Here is a 17852-nt window from a genome sequence, read left to right as displayed (position 1 = left end):
TAGGAATGCTGATTGAATTTTGTTTACTTCTCTGTAATGGAAATGGTATCCGCCTGCCCCCACCCATACACACACACATATGATTAATCAGCATTCTCTGTAAGAATTAATCTGTTTTTACCCTATGATTAACCATGAGAAACTGCCACCTGTTTCTTTTATTTACCTGTCTATATTTCTATAATTTATACAGTATTCCCTCTGTGCCTAAATACAATATGTTTTGGCAAGTCAATTTAGCTAACCAAAATATCTTATATACATATTGTTAATGCCTATGACTGTAAGATCATAGTAATCTTTACCTTCTCATGAACATTGTGGTGTTGGTAGTGTCAGAGCCTTGACTAATGGAACCAAGTAGAAATCTACACTACTTAAAAAGAACGAATGTGTTCCTTATTCTGCCACCTTCCAATACGTCTAACCTTGGTCGTTCTCGTCGCACTAAGTTCCGCCCCGCCTAGCTGGGCCGCGTCAATATGGGCCGCCCTATGTCGCTCGCCTTCCCTTCCATCTGGACGCCGCCCCCCACGGGATGGACACCGCCCGCTCCCATCTGCACGCCGCCCGCCTCCTCCGGAGAGGAAAAGGAAGGGCGTCGTCAACACAGATTCCTCCGCTCCCCAGGCTCCTCCAACGCTACCTCGCCCCCCCTGCTGGCCCGCCGCCACTCCCCTTTCCATCCATGGCCGCCCGTGGATGACGCCTTTCTCTCTCGCGGGCTCGCCTCTTCCTCCTCCGCCGCCGCCGCTGCCGGCCGTGAGAAGAGCTCTAGGAGGACTCTGGGGTACCTTCTCGGCGTGGCGGCCGCTTCGGTCGGTGCCTCCTACGCCGCTGTACCGCCGGTTCTGCCAGGCTACGGTATACGGCGGCACCATTCAGCGCCACGAGGTCTGCCACCTCCCCATGCCTACTACCCCTCACTCGATTTACTTATGCAAGTGGGTTCTTTGTCGGTGTCCTCGAACTGCGCATTTTGCGGGGATCACTGTTACGCTGTGCTTGATTTGGTCGATACTGGCAGCACATCTCCCATCATTGGGTAGGGTTTAGATTGAAATAATCTTGTTCAGGGTGTCATCAAACTATAGCCACAGTCGGGAGAGTGTTCCTCGAATCCTGTCCAAGATGCCATCGAACTATCTGGTTCATTTCCAGACAAAGACTTACATGGAGAATGGCGATCTCATTAGTAATTACTAGAAAAGTTTGCAACATGGTGAATGAGAGCCTTCACGTAAATGTTTCTGAATCAAAATTTTGGTATGGAGAGAGTTCTTATTGGCTGTAGTGGGAATAGATAGATAGTCAAAAAGGGGGTCCTAAGATTTATCCAGTGTGCTTGTACTTGTAGTATCGTGTATTGTTGCATAACACATTAAAATGTCTGCTTATCTGCAGAGTGTAGAGGAGAAGATCTCCTGGCATACTCGAGAAGGAACCACACCACAAAGGTGACCCTTCCTAAACATGGGATACCATGTTTCTGGGCACTTCCATTTTGTTTACATTCTTTTGCACCCACAACAAAATACTTGGACTACCATTCAATTAATTGTTTCCTCTAGATAGTTCATTTCTGCCTGATTAATTATATAGTGCCATGGATGTTAATGTTCTAGAGAGAGAGAGCGAAAATGTTCATCTAAAGTTTCCATTAAGGGACTTAAGTGCAGATCTGCTGTGAAAGGGAGTAAAGTTCCACTCTGGTCCTCTCGCCCGCTCTTCAACACCGACGTACTCATCCCAGCCGGGAACCAGGGACAGCGACCTGTAGGAGGCGTGTACGCTCCTTGAGTACAACCCTTGGCTGGCCCCAGTACTACACATTTAGCGGCTGCAATTTGCCTCTGTACTATGCCGCCGCACCAGGTTCACCATGAGGTAATACCATCTGTCTGCTAAACCAGCTGGAATTTTGATATTTGTCGTGATTGGACAAAGGAGCGGCACTAACATTTGTCCTGCTGCTGGTGCCATGTTTTACATTGTTACTCGAATCCGGTGTAGAGATCAATCTCAGAACTATAGGGGGCAGGTAAACTCAAATTTAGGTGCATTTGCTTATTTTCAGTTCCCCATTCAGAGATGAAGTGTTATGTCTAAGTATGCAATGTTTCTGATTATGTGTAGACTGCTTTGATGCAAGCATGCCAATATGGCCACTGGGAGGTTGTTCAAACGCTGATGCTCTTCAATGCAAATGTGAGTATTTTGCTTGCTGTTCACTCTGTTTCTTTTTACTGCTTGAATATGTAGTCCTGAGGCGGCGGCGAAATGTCTTTTCAGATCCACATGTCAGATTATCTGAATGGAGGGACTGCTATCCATTTTGCTGCACTGCAAGGTCATGCCCGGTGCCTTCGCCTTGTGTGTGCAGATTATGTGCCAAGCATACCAAACTTGTTAAACCAGACGAATCACAGATCATCTGAAGAAGTTTCAGATGTGCCTTCGCCTTGTACGTGCAGATTATGTGTCAAGCATACCAAACTTCTTCAACCAGACGAATCACAGATCATCTGAAGAAGTTTCAGATGCTGATTTCGACGATGAGTATGTCCGGGTCCCTTGCTTGTTTCTCCTTTTTTTCATTATGCGAATATTGTAGTGATATAATTGTATTAGCAGTGGTTTGGTCAAGATGGTGAACTACAAGGCAGATGGAGGCCTAATTCCACTTCATATGGCGGCCTTGAATTGCCATGTGGAATGTGTACAATTGCTACTAGACCTGGGAGCATCTGTTTCTGAGGTCACCATTGAAGATGGGACAACTATTGACTTGATCGATATTTTGCAACTTTTTTTTCTGTTGCTTTTTACCTCACAGGTCTTGTTATTTGTCAACTTCATAGTTTTTGGTAGCACACTCCTGTTATAAGTGCTTAAATGATAGTGATTCTTATAATCACATATAGTCGGCAAACTAACTTTTTCTTTAACAGTGGATTGGAAAGCTGATTTTTCAGACTAATATGACAGGGTATTTAAAAGGTGGATGAACTGATGTGCAATGATGCCATCCCTTTAATCCGTAACACGGTTGTTTAGCTTATGAACATGTGGAAGGGGAGGAAGGAAACAAAAATGTTGTGGTTGATGATGGTGAGTTACAATAGTGTATAATTTTTTCCTTGATTGCAGCATTTCTTTTGTGATTGATCGGGTGTTAAAGAGTTTGTAGTTGTGTGACAGCGGTAGTGCCAGACCTTGATGTACCAGAAATCATGGTTTGATTTGAAGGAGTTTGAACAAAACCGTGAGTGCTGGTGCATTTTATTTAATTTATTATAGTGAGCAACTTGATTTCAATATTGCTGGCCTTATGAGGTCATTTAATTTATTTGCTCGAAGTGTGGCCCTGATACTGTTTTGATAGAAAAAAGCATCTAACAACTCCAACATTGAAACCTAAACACATAATCAGTGAAGAAATATAGGGCAATCGACTTAGCGGTGTGAGTATGGGTAACGACAAACCAAAATGATTCAGTTCTTCACAGCAACACAAATCTACAATGTACCCAAATATGATTTGTGGTTCTACTTGCTTAAAGAATTATTGCATCTTACTTTCGTGTTTAATTTCAACCAGAACCTAATCAGTCTTTTTTGTGTATTTCAGATGAATGAGAAGAATCTGAACATATACCTGAAGCAATTCCAGCGGCTAATCCTGCATGCCTCCCTGCTGAATCCCGGCGAGCTCTTCTACATGCCTCCCTGCCGAATCCGACCACGAGTCCTGTCCAATCTGGTAACCTATAACATTCCACGCTCACCCCCTCCAGATGACAACTCCCTCCCCGGATCACTTCATATGGCAGATACTCCGATTTCATGATTTACTTAACAATACTTCGTAGGCTATTTTATAGTATTTAGTAGATGACGAGGGTTCAGTGAAGTCTCCCTTTGGAAAATAAAATAAATTATAATGGCCAGTTACCTTTAAACTGTTCTTAGGTTCTTTTGTTGCATGATGGGGTTAAGTTTCACTTACCTATAACATGTGTGTACTGTATAACAGGGGATGACATTAAAAACCTAAAGCAACCCACATGAAAGGTTTAACCAGAATTAGAAATCTGTAAATCACATGTTCATAACCTGTTTGACGTTGGTGACGAATGCTTATCAGAAGCTAAAGTCACTGGCTGGCAGTGTTGTTCCTGCCAACCCAGGCAACTGGAACACTTCATATTTGAATTCTGGTTGGCCCTCAGTTGTGATATTGAATCTTCTGATACTGAGAGTGGCAACACTTCTGGAACCGAAAGCATTGATCCGGTTAGGCCTACCTTGATTAGTTGATGTTAAATTAGGCTTGGCACATGTCACATTCAGTCAAGAATGAATAAATGGGCACATGTACTCCACACATTATGCCTGCCTTGATTGGTTGATGTTAAATTACCCTTCTTGGAAAATTCAGTTCAAGCTGATGTTCTGCACAAGCTGGTCTGAGTTTTGTTGGTTGTTGTTTCAAATGTTTCTTTGTTAGTACTCACAGAAATAATATGGTATGCCATGTATTCAGGTTAGTAATCCTTCAATTTTTATGTAGCAGATCTCAGAACTCACATCTCACGTGGTCAGATAATTTTGATGCATGCACCAGTGACAGATTATTAGGATTGAAAAACTGAATGTTATGCACATAACATGGGGCTTGTTAGACCAGTAAAAAATAAGCGCATATTAGGGCCCTAATAATTAATTGCGTGCCTTGTTTCTTTTCTAGCGCATGATATCCTTCCTTATTCTCTACAAGTATTTCTTAGGCAACCGATGATCTTGTGATTTATTTTGTGATTTGATATATTTCATACCTTTTTTCTACGCGCATATTAGAGAAACGCATGCTGTCAAAGGTAATATTGGATTCTCAACCTATTGTGATGGAAAGGATGATATCTCTGCCTTCCATGTTTACTCTAATAGTAAAGATTTAGATTTGCCTGTCAGATCTCATTACATGGTCCGCCTATAAAGCTAGGCCACCCCAAAAACAATACGTGCCACCTCCCCAACTCATTACAGTCAAAAAAAATCACAGCAGATCAACTTGTCCCGTTCAGGTATGTAAATGCTTCAATTTTTTGGGGTTTGGCTTGTGAATTCAAAAGCAATCGCATGATTTGTATAAATCAGTCGTATGAGTATAGATCATTTTCGAGTCTACAAATAGATACATGGAGCAGTACATTTCATTAGCCACCTAGCCGTATACAAATCAACGTAAGTAGAACAATCGACCTAATATATCTGTGATGCATGCATGTTTCTTTAGTAACCTTGGTGCATGAAGGTCCTTCGTTTTTTTACTTATTAACTTTAGGCTTGGATATACTGATTATTAGGATTATTATTGGTTAATCGCACTGTATAAGCTAAACTGAAAAGGTAAAGTTTCTTCCTAATTCATGACGATATGGCTAACGTGTTCACTTTTCAATTCGATTTTCCTTCATGAATTGTTTTGTTTACAAATTGTAGAAGCTGCATTATGGCTGATCCTTTTGATTTGCCCGATGGCTCGCTGACGGGTAAATAGTTGGTAGTTCAACATATACTTTTTACATAGATTTTCGTAAAACTTATTAATTTTAATAATGTTTTTAGGTGTGTTGGGTGTCGTCATTTATGTTGACCCATTTGAAAGAGATTTTGTAGCCCATAGCGGGGTGATGGAATTTTCTGCTGTAGATTCCAAGTACAACATTATATTTGGCCATATTTTTTTGGAGAAATGGCTTATTCTTACGGCAACACTTATTTTGTGTACGTTCCATCTCCTATTATTCACTACTTGTGATTGGCCTAATTGGGAGTCTCGAAAACTTGAGCTCTGGAGATGGAAGAAATCGAGAGGAGGGGAGAGATGAATAAATAATCGAGATTTCTCCAACTATCTATTTTTTTTTTTTGGGAAACACAAGGGAGCTATTACTGTTTTTACTCCTTTTCTTATTGTGGGGCAGGATGGGCGATTGAAGATAAAAAGGAGACAAGATTATCTTCCTCAAATGTTGTGGCATGAAAAAGATATCACTAAAAAGAGAATATTGTTGTGGCAAATAAGAAATGTTCAGAAATACCACCAATTTGTACTACTAGAAGATAGCTTTTTGTTAAGCATCTGATTTTCTTTTTTTACTGTAGCAATGCATGGAGTGGAGGTGCAAAGATAAGTCTTCCAAGAGATGCACTGGGAGGTGTAGCGATAACCATAGGGAAGCTAGCTCTTTTTCAATCAACAAATCTCACGGATGGGACGACACGAGTTAGCAGTGTAACAGAGGCAAAGACGGTGAGTGATATGACCAGACCAAGCATAATGAGCTGACTAATAGGTCTAACAACATCACACAAAATTGTACATTGCATGTAAAACCTATTTCTTGAAGTTATGTTCAAGGCAGGAGCTAAGTAAAATCTTAGTCAATAAGAGATAACTGTTTTGTTGCTTTCTCTATATATAATGTCAAATTATAAATTTTTATCAAATTGCATTTTGTGTAAAAAACAGATTATTTCAAAATATTATGTGCCTTTATATGTGGGCAAGGAAATACTCGAGTACCCGTAGCAATACATGGGCACTTAACAACTACTCCCTTCGTCCCGTTTTAATTAACTTGGGGGAGAAAAAACGCTTCAGAAATTGATTTTTACATTCCTGTCCTATACAGTTTTAAATTTTAAAACAGACTCCCTAAGATCTACTGCCGTGAGATCCATTCCGCCCTGCCCCAGCTTGCTCCCCGCCGCGAAGTTGCTTGTGGCGCGCCGCAGCTGCTGGTACGACAGCCTATGTAGGGCGGGTGCGGGCTGCGTCGCCGGGGCCGCCGGGGCACGCTTCCGGCCCCGCCGCAGCCAGAAGAACAGCGCGAAGGCAACCAGGATAAGCGCCGCCGCCGCCGCGGAGGGCGGGAGGTGGTGGCGGCCATGGGATCGGAGGCACGCGACGACGGCATAAGCGGCGGCGGCGGATGCCGGAGGCAGGGAGGCATCGGGCGGCGGGGGCTGGCGCGAGGACATGAGCGGAGGAGGAGAAAAGACAAGCACGACACGATTCGTGCGGTTAGGGAGTTAAAAAGGACAGGGTATTTTTTGCAAAATTACGGTTGAGTTAATTAAAACGGGACGGAGGGAGTAGATCTTGGAAACTTCTTCGTAATGATGCCACATTGGATGAATAATGATCTCATGTCAACTCATTTTGTGAATCAATATACTAGGTGTACAAATATCTAAGGAGTAGATATATTTATTAATATAAATGTATTAGTAGAGTGTTTATTTCATATTTAAATGATCTCAATTATATCGGGGGTTGTCAAAATATGCTTTAAATGAGATAGAATCCTATTGGTTTGTGGAATATATTGTTGATTTTTTCAGACACGTGAACTTTTGCATATATTATATTGACATGTTACGAGGAAAATTAGTGGTCCACCTTTTTTGTCGATTCGCTACGTTTTAAATTTCATAGTGAGTTGTGAATTATATATGTGCATTGAGAAACGAAATTTAAGTACCCGTGGCAACGCACGGGCACTTGTACTAGTTTTAATAAATTTGGGCATATCTATTCATAAGAGTGCATATTCCCTGATCGAAAAAGTTATAAATTTTGCAGTTGGATGTTTGAGGCAAGGTGGTAGTTCACTATGGATGCATGCATGGAGGGGACATGTAAAAACTTACATGACTAATGATGAATTGATAGTGTCTAAGCGGGTATTTGAATTTATTTGTATGCTCGGACTTCTGTAGATACCTATGCTACTATTTTTTTTATGGAAGCTTATCTTTAGCTCAGTTGTGAGATTTTTTGACTCTTCTGATCTGAATGGTATTTTGTTTCTGAATTTTGCTTTCAATATTGGAACTTATAAATCTCCCGATGTTAGAGACAATAGTTGTTTCTAAATTTTTATTTCAAATATGGACACTAATTAATTTATGGTAGCAGGAGCTCAGTTGTGAGATTTATAAACTATTTATGGTCTTCATGCTCGCATGCGACCTTTATGTTCGCTATGGCTAACTTGATATAAAATTGTGTACTTTATCGTCTCATGTACGTTATATGTGCTTGGTTTACCTGTTTGCAACTTATTTCCATGATATAATTGTGATTCAGGTTTAGGATAGCTAAGTGAAAATTTGAAAGGCGGTATATTGGATTTTCCCTTTAGGATGTGTGTACACTCAAAATGGAAAATGATGTATTTATTTGATGGATAAGGGTATTTCTTATTTGGAATTTTGTAGAGTTAGTCAATAGTTTGAAGTTTGTGTCTCATAATGGGATTGCCGAAGTATCTGAGATGCATGTATCATGATTTCCATGTTCCGTAGTATCCTTTACCAAAGAGCAACCATCGTTAAATTAGTTTTTGTTTACTTCTCTTTTCTTAGCCTTGCATTATTGTTTACAACACCTTGATCTGAAACCATGGGCCATGTGCTTGGTCATGTGGATTTTTCTGAAACTGAAAAACAAATTATGTGCAAATTGCATGTCTTGGTCAAAGCTTATTTTACTGCCCATTGAAATTTGGATCTGATGTTGTTTCATTTTACTGCCCATTATGTGCAAAACAAGGGAAAAGAACGCCAATAGCGAAAACGGTGCAGCAGAGCGCCCTCGGTCCTTCTAGTTAATGGGGAAATGCAGCCAGATTGTGGGATTGTATCATCGACCCTAAATCGAATCACCAGAGCCAAGAAATTGCAACTTAACTACTTTCCATTACATTGTGCCAAACCACCAGGTCGGAGTACATCCAAACATCAGGAACAGAACGGAAGGAAACAACAGCTAGATACCGGCATACTGTGATTACACCAACGACCAACGACCAACGACCCTACACATCTGCTAGCTTCTAATCAGCTGGTTGCACTTAGCGACATGCGCAACCTTGCCGCCAGCCGTAGAGGGTGCGTCCCTGGCGCTTGAGCGCGTAGAAGATGTCCATGGCGGGCTTGGTGATGCTCTGGATATTGTCGCGCAGCAGCTTCCGGTGGTGCTTGGCGCCGCCCTTGTCGAGCCCCTTCCCGCCTTGCCGCGGCCCGATATTGCTGACGATGATGTTGAGGTTGAGGTTGACTTGTATTCTAACTTGTGAGTGGTGGTTGGTGCGGTGGAGGGATGAGGTAGATGGTGGTGGCCAGTGGCCCCAGTGGGATTTTGTAGCCGGCGGGCGGGATTTTTTTTTTTGAGAGCTATTTCACTAATAGAGAAACAAGTTACATGAGTAAACAAAAGTAGAAACTACCAGATAGACCAGGAGTTAATAAATGTCCTGAAAACTTTGCAAAAAAATCCTAAAGGATAGGAAAATACAAAATTATCCCTAGGGTTTCATGCACTCGTCGAAGCCAGCAGCCGCCACCAAACTCCAATGCCGCCTAGACGTGCGTTAGAAGAGACGCCGAACCTCCACCATTGTCAGATCCAAGAGAGAACCATCGCCAAGGAGGCTTTATGAGTTGATGAACAGGCCCGCTACAGGCAGCGAGGCACATATCGTTGTGGCACGTCGACCAGGGCCATCCCCATGTTATCTTGAACCAAGATCCACCGCATCCCATCGATGAAGCCGGAGAATAACGACATATCCACCACATACGGACCAACATCCATACTCCAGAGCATCCACCTCGCTCCGGCCCACAGCAAAATATATTGAAATTCATGTTTCTTAATTTTCCTAATAACTAGATGATGTAACATATGGATGTCTTGAAGGATTTTGAATTTTGATGTTTCTACATTTTATTTTATTTTAAAAAAACTAAAATGACGATCAGGGGTTGAGGATTTCTACAGGTGCGTCACTGGTAAGTGGAGCAACCCCAGCTAGACCTGGCCATGGGTAGCCCAGCCCGATCGGCCTAGCCCGGCCCGAAATTCCCGGGCCAAGCCCGACCCGGCCATGCCTCTAGGCCGGGCCTGGGCCTGATTTTCTGGCCCGATGGTTGGGCTGGGCCAGACCTAGGCCTTGATTTTGCACGATTTAGTGAAGTGGCCCGGCTCGAGGCCCAACGGGCTTTCCCCATGATGGGCCGGGCTTGGGCCAAGATTTCCAGCCTGACGGTTAGGCCGGGCCGAGCCTGGGCCAAGAATTTTCACGTTGGGCTTACGTCCGCCCGGCCCGAGAAATGCTCACGTATGACCCCAGCCAACCTAGTCCAGATATACGAGTGGCGCACTGCTTGAAGTGGTGGGCCACTGCTAAGTTCCTGGTAGTGGCGTACAGGTTTGTGGTGCACCACATGTACATAGTAGTGGTGCACCATTATAATAGTGCGTCATGTGTAGAAAACCCACAGATAAGTATTTTTTTCTAGTAATGTACGTTTCATGTGTACCTCGAAATGATACTTTCATGTGCATACACTAGAGACTGAGGAATTAGAGTGACATACCAAGACACATATTACATTATGACACATGGTGATTTGTTTTGTTGAAACCGTTTGTTTCGCTGTGTTTCAAACTCCTTTAATCGTAGTTAGAAAATGATTGGCAATTTCCTTGGAGGTCAAACCATAAATATGTTGATGAAAAAATAACTAACATTGAATTTCGAGTTCAAATGTTAAGGGCAACACCATTAAAACCTAGGTGACCACAACTCCGCTTTCGTTGAGTTTCATCGGGTTTCAAAATCTAGCATGATGTTTCATTGTGTTTCAAATTTTAGGTTTTCAAACAAATCCAAAAAAATCAAGTTTAGGCTTGTTTAGAAGATATTGTTAAGACAAATAGAGAGGTTCAAACCGATTTTTAGTTTGATGATTATTTCAACACTTGCAACCATTTATATGATTGAGATTTAAGTAGGTGGAGTATTGAATTGAGGGAGAATCATTGTGTAAGTCACCGTACCATTTGCATGTAAAAAAGAGAGAATTATACTTTTCATGTACAAATTTCAAAACAACCACACGCCATTAAACGGTGCATGCATGGTACCTAGGGTGCATGATAGAAACAGAATTGCCTTTCTCAAACTATATCCCAGTTTGCGAGTTTTATAGTTATGCTAGTGGTTGTTGCTGTTCGAAAGAAAAGAAATCGGTACAAATCCTCCTACACTTCAAGCACTCAAAAGAACCATGCGGCGCCGGACGTGGTAAAGCAAAGCAATCTAAAAGAACGGTATTCAACGACGGTGTGCTTATTCATGTCGGCCAGAACAAATCCAGTGGCGCCAAACTCGTGTATATAGACAGGCACGACACGCTCGTGCATTTTGATCGTAGCAATACAAAACACGGGATGCGCGCAATCCACATACTCGCCGTCCTGCTACTCCTCGCCGCCGGCGCCGCTGCCGGCGCCGAGAAGAAGGCATGCCACGGCGGCGACGAAGCGGCTCTGCTCGCTGTCAAGGCTGCCTTCAGCAACACCTCCTCCTTCATGTCATGGACGCCCGACATCCCGTGCTGTGACTGGCCCGGCATCGACTGTTCGGACGACGACGGCTCCGGGGGTACCACGGGCCGCGTCGTCAGCCTCGCCATCCTGCGTGACGACGGCATCACCGGTGCCGTGCCAGGCGACGCCATCGCCGGGCTCACCCGCCTCCAGATCCTGTTTCTTTTCAAGCTCCCCCGTGTGTCCGGCGCCATCCCGGCGGCCCTCGCCAGGCTCTCCGGCCTCAAGGAACTCACCATCTCGCGCACCGGCGTGTCGGGCCCCGTGCCGTCATTCCTGGGCGCGCTCAAAGCGCTCGAGTCGCTGGACCTCTCCTTCAACGCGCTTACCGGCGCCATCCCGGCGTCCCTCGGCGCGCCCCCGCGCCTCATCAGCGTCGACCTCAGCCGCAACCGCCTCACTGGCCGCATCCCGCCGCTGCTCCTCAGCAAGGCCGGGCCGCAGGCCTTCCTGTCGCTCTCGCACAATAACCTGTCCGGCGGCATCCCGGCCGAGTTCGCCGCCGTGAACTTCGAGCAGATCGACCTGTCAAGGAACCAGCTGACAGGCGACGCCTCGCTGCTGTTCGGCCGGGGGGATGATGACAAGCCAGTGCTGGATTCCGCGGACCTGTCGCGCAACGCCCTGAGCTTCAACATGTCCGGGCTGCGGCTGACTAGGCGGCTGGACTCGCTGGACCTCAGCCACAACATGATCTACGGCGGCATCCCGGCGGTGGTGGCCAACCTCACGAACCTACAGGTGTTCAACGTCAGCTACAACCGGCTCTGCGGCGCGGTGCCGGTGGGCGCGGCGGCGAAGTACGATTTGTACTCCTTCGCGCACAACAAGTGTCTCTGTGGTGCCCCGCTACCTGACCCGTGCCGTTGATTACAGACTGCGACTAGCAGTTTAGCACTCGTGAATCACGATCCGTCTACCTATCAAGCTAGAGTCAGTAAGTGTAAGCAAGGCTCATTTTGCTCTGATCTGCTGACACGCGTATATAGTGGATCAGCAACAATGGGTGAAGAATATATGATGTTGTAATTCTTTTAAGTTTAGAGAAGAAAGTTGTTGTAATAATGTTTTAATTTAGGGCCCCAACATGCGAAAATACTCTGGAGAACCTTGCAACGAGCGAAGAGCCTCGTTTATGAATTCAAGATCTGTGTTGTATTTTGATTTTACCTTGCAAGGCATTTAAGAAAACTTTAATTATTGTAGCCTCATATTGACTAACGAACCTTTTCAATTCCTAACAATGTTCGCATACAGTTACTAGTGCCTCCATCTCAAAGCTTAAGATTTTGTTTTTAAAAGAAAAATCAAGTAAAGTTTGACCAAATTTTTAGACCAATCTATCAATAAATATAATATTTTATAGATATTGTATAAAAATATATTTTATTATCTATCTAATGATATTAATTTTGTGTTTTACATGTTAAAGTTTTTTGGTATAAGCTTAGTCAAATTTAACACAGTTTAACTTTTTTAAAATAATATAAGGTTTAGGTAGTACTAATTAACATAAGCCACACATATCCTATAGCTAATTGATGAGCAGCAACGTTGAGCACACGTCGGTACATGCTGAAATTCACACGAAGAAAAACCCTTGGGGCAAAACTTGATATCCACAATTACCGATTCTGTTTGGGAGAAATTAGTCACCAAAGAGAGAAACTTAAAAGCCCTGGGTCAGTCTGGTAGAAACTAGGGTTCTACCGGGGCGAGGGCGTAGATTGTAGGGGTGGAAGTGCTGAGAGCGAGAGGGAGGAAGGCGGCGCCGGCGGCAGGGCGCCGTCGCGGAAGGCGGCGGCTAGGGTTTGGGCGGCGCGGACGGGAGAAGGCCGACTCCTCTGGGAGTCGGCAATAATGATATCTGATTATTGCTTGATTGATTTAGTCTATTACAACTTGTATATATAAGAGAACTCGCGAAATCCTAATCTGCTAACTGGGCTAAGCCCCTAACTAAGCTTGGCCGGTTGGGCCAATGGGCCCCCTCCGGCGGTAGACCAGGCCTGTCATAACATCTCTCCCCGCCTGCGCAAACAGCTCGTCCTCGAGCTGGTAGTCTGGGTAATGCTGCTGGAACTCCTCGCGAGGCTCCCAAGTCGCCTCCTCCTCGGAAAGGCCCTCCCACTGCACCAACAAGTGCCAAACATCACGACGTAGTTGAGCGCGGAGCACCTTGGCCGGACTGGGCAGCAGACGTCCCTCGGCCGTCGGCGGAAGTGGTGGAGTGGCCACCGGCGGGGCACCGCGATAGGGCTTCAGCAGGCCCACGTGGAATACGTCGTGAATGCGTGCCCCCTCTGGCAACTGAAGCCTGTACGCCATGGTCCCAATCCGCTCGACGATGATGAAGGGCCCCGCATAGCGCGGACCAAGTTTACGCTTGGCACGCGGGTCGAGGGACTGATGAGAGCGGTGCAACAGGCGAAGCCACACCCAGTCACCCACCGCGTACTCAACCTCACGATGTCGCCCGTCATAGTAGTGCTTGGCGACCTGTTGAGCTTGGACAAGACGCTGCCGCACCTCGGCCAGCATCTCGTCGCGGGTGCGGATGAGCTCGCCAGCTGCCTCCGTCCGCGCTGTCGCTGGTTCCACCGGAAGGATAGGTGGTGGTGGCCGACCGTAGACCACCTAGAAGGGCGTAGCACGCAGGGCGGAGTGGTATGAGGTGTTGTAGCAGTACTCCGCCCATGCAAGCCAATCCACCCAAGCGCGAGGACGATCACCTGTAACACAGCGCAAATACATGGCCATCACCTTATTGACCACCTCGGACTGGCCGTCCGTCTGAGGATGGAACGCCGTGCTGAACCGGAGTTGGACCCCAGCCATGCGGAAGAGGTCCCGCCACACGTGCCCCGTGAACACCGGATCTCGATCACATATGATGGACGAGGGAAACCCGTGTAGGCGGACGATACCGTCGAAGAAGGCGCGGGCCACAGACGCCGCTGTGTAGGGATGGCCAAGCGCGATGAAGTGGGCGTACTTGGAGAAGCGGTCAACCACCGTGAGGATGACAGACTTGCCGCCCACCCTCGGAAGGCCCTCGATGAAGTCCATGGAGATGTCGGCCCACACCTGCGAAGCAACGTCAAGCGGCTGCAGGACACCAGCTGGGCGCAAAGTCTCCGTCTTGTTGCGCTGGCACGTCTCACACGAACACACCCAATCCTGGACCATGGCCCGATCGCCAGGAATGTAGAAATCCGCGCGAAGACGGTGGAGGGTCTTCTGGACACCCTCATGACCGGCGGAGTGTGCCAAGAGTAGCACCTGATGGCGGAGATCATCATGGTCGGGGACGAACACGCGGTGCCCGTGGAGGAGAAGGACGTCGATGACGCGTGATACGTCTCCGACGTATCGATAATTTCTTATGTTCCATGCCACATTATTGATGATATCTACATGTTATATGCACATTTTATGTCATATTCGTGCATTTTCTGGAACTAACCTATTAATAAGATGCCGAAGTGCCGATTCTTTTTCTCGCTGTTTTGGTTTCAGAAATCCTAGTAACGAAATATTCTCGGAATTGGACGAAATCAACGCCCAGGTTCCTATTTTGCCCGGAAGCATCCAGAACACACGAGAACCGCCAGAGAGGGGGCACAGGCCCACCAAACCCTAGGCCGGCGCGGCCAGGGGGGCCCGCGCCCCCCTATAGTGTCGACGCCTCTTCGACCTTCTGACGCCGCCTCTTCGCCTATATAAAGCCCCTGGACCTAAAACTTCGAGACGAAAAAGCCACGGTACGAGAAACCTTCCAGAGCCGCCGCCATCGCGAAGCCAAGATCTGGGGGACAGGAGTCTCTGTTCCGGCACGCCGCTGGGACGGGGAAGTGCCCTGATGACCCACAAGTATAGGGGATCGCAACAGTCTTCGAGGGAAGTAAAACCCAATTTATTGATTCGACACAAGGGGAGACATAGAACACTTGGAAGCCTTAACAGCGGAGTTGTCAATTCAGCTGCACCTGGAAACAGACTTGCTCGCAAGAGTTTATCAGTAGTAACAGTTTTATAGCGATGTAAGTAGTGAAATAACAGCGACGAGTAACACAGACAGCAGTAGTGATTATAGTAAACAGCAGGATTAAAATACTGTAGGCACGGGGACGGATGAACGGGCGTTGCATGGATGAGAGAAACTCATGTAACAATCATAGCAGGGCATTTGCAGATAATAAAACGGTGTCCAAGTACAAAGCAATCAATAGGCATGTGTTCCATATATAGTCGTGCGTGCTCGCAATGAGAAACTTGCACAACATCTTTTGTCCTACCAGCCGGTGGCAGCCGGGCCTCAAGGGAAACTACTGGATATTAAGGTACTCCTTTTAATAGAGTACCGGAGCAAAGCATTAACACTCCGTGAACACATGTGATCCTCACATCACTACCATTCCCTCCGGTTGTCCCGATTTCTGTCACTTCGGGGCCATTGGTTCCGGACAGTGACATGTGTATACAACTTGCAGGTAAGATCAATAAACAATGAATATCATAATGAAACAATAACATGTTCAGATCTGAGATCATGGCACTCGGGCCCTAGTGACAAGCATTAAGCATAACAAGTTGCAACAATATCATCAAAGTACCAATTACGGACACTAGGCACTATGCCCTAACAATCTTATGCTATTACATGACCAATCTCATCCAATCCCTACCATCCCCTTCGGCCTACAGCGGGGGAATTACTCACACATGGATGGGGGAAATATGGCTGGTTGATGTAGAGGCGTTGGCGGTGATGATGGCGATGATCTCCTCCAATTCCCCGTCCCGACGGAGTGCCAGAACGGAGACTTCTGGCTCCCGCGACGGAGTTTCGCCATGTGGCGGCGTTCTGGAGGGTTTCTGGCGACTTCGACTTCTCTCCGTGCGTTTTTAGGTCGAGGCCGATAAATAGTCCGAAGGAGGGCATCGGAGGCCGGCCGAGGGGGCCACACCACATGGCCGCGCGGGCCCCCCCTGGGCCGCGCCGCCCTATGGTGTGGGGCCCTCGGGCCTCCACCTGAGTTGTCCTTCTGGCTCCGTCAGTTTTCTGGGAAAATAGGGCCTTCTGCATAAATTCCGAGGATTTTCCCGAAAGTTGGATTTCTGCACAAAAACGAGACACCAGAACAGTTCTGCTGAAAACAGCGTTAGTCCGTGTTAGTTGTATCCAAAATACACAAATTAGAGGCAAAACAATAGCAAAAGTGTTCGGGAAAGTAGATACGTTTTGGACGTATCAACTCCCCCCAAGCTTAGCTTATTGCTTGTCCTCAAGCAATTCAGTTAACAACTGAGCGATAAAAGAACTTTCACGAACACATTTGCTCATATGATGTATATATTCTCATGCTATGGCTAATACTTAAGCAGTTCATAATGAGATACATGCAAATAAGATCATCTAACAGCTATGTCAATCATGGAGAGGTACCAACAATTAATAATAAGCATCATGAATCATGTATATAAGCAGGATTGCAATGTTCATAAGAGAGTGTGATAAAGTGGTATCTCGCTTGCCTGTATTTGATTGGCAAAACATAAATGCCCGGGCACCTCTGGAGTTCATAGAAAGACTAGAAGTAGTGATTGTCAAAGATAAAAGCATCAAAGTTATACCACAATCAATCATATTTTGAGACAAGCATATTATACTAAGAATGACAGTTGTGCTCTCAAGATAGTGCTCAAAGAAATAATGGAGACACAACATAGAAGTAAAAGATTGACCCTTCACAGAGGGAAGCAGGGATTAACATGCGCTAGAGCTTTTCATTTTTGAAATCAGGAGTAAAATCATTTTGAGAGGTGTTTGTTGTTGTCAACGAATGGTAATGGGTACACCAACTACCTCGCCAACCGGACTTTCAAGAGCGGCTCCCATGAATTATTGCATATTTATTTGGCACTCCTTCCAACCTTTCTTACACAAACCATGGCTAACCGAATCCTCGGGTGCCTGCCAACAATCTCATACCATGAAGGAGTGCCCTTTTTTATTTTAATTTCATTATGATGATGACACTCCCCCCAACCATTGCTTACACAAGCCATGGCTAACCGAATCCTTCGGGTGCCGTCCAACAATCACAAACCATGGAGGAGTGTCTATTAAGTTAATTAATTCGGGACTGGGAATCCCATTGTCAGCTCTTTTTGCAAAATTATTGGATAAGCGGATGTGCCACTAGTCCATATGAGAGTCCGTCAAAAGTAAATGACAAGGTTGAAAGCTAAACACCACATACTTCCTCATGAGCTATGAAACATAAACACAAATTGAGAAGCATTTTGAAGGTTTTAAAGGTAGCGCATGAGAATTTACTTGGAATGGTTTGAAATGCCATGCATAGATATTTATGGT

The 17852-nt window shown here is 45.5% G+C and overlaps 1 protein-coding gene across 1 annotated transcript; it reads left to right on the top strand.

The window, feature by feature from the left end:
• Positions 1-11254: 11254 nt before the first annotated feature.
• On the top strand, positions 11255-12645 carry LOC127307963 (polygalacturonase inhibitor). The gene has a single exon (XM_051338722.2). It carries the CDS (start codon positions 11312-11314, stop codon positions 12338-12340), a length of 1029 nt encoding a protein of 342 aa, XP_051194682.1. The 5' UTR covers positions 11255-11311; the 3' UTR covers positions 12341-12645.
• Positions 12646-17852: the final 5207 nt, after the last annotated feature.

This window comes from Lolium perenne, chromosome 6 (genome assembly GCF_019359855.2).
Source record: "Lolium perenne isolate Kyuss_39 chromosome 6, Kyuss_2.0, whole genome shotgun sequence".
Classification (NCBI taxonomy): domain Eukaryota; kingdom Viridiplantae; phylum Streptophyta; class Magnoliopsida; order Poales; family Poaceae; genus Lolium; species Lolium perenne.
This window is presented reverse-complemented; position numbering and strand designations above follow the sequence as displayed.

Bases quoted from the DNA above. Each gene is read 5' to 3' on its own strand.
- LOC127307963 (XM_051338722.2), top strand. From the start codon at position 11,312: ATGCGCGCAATCCACATACTCGCCGTCCTGCTACTCCTCGCCGCCGGC.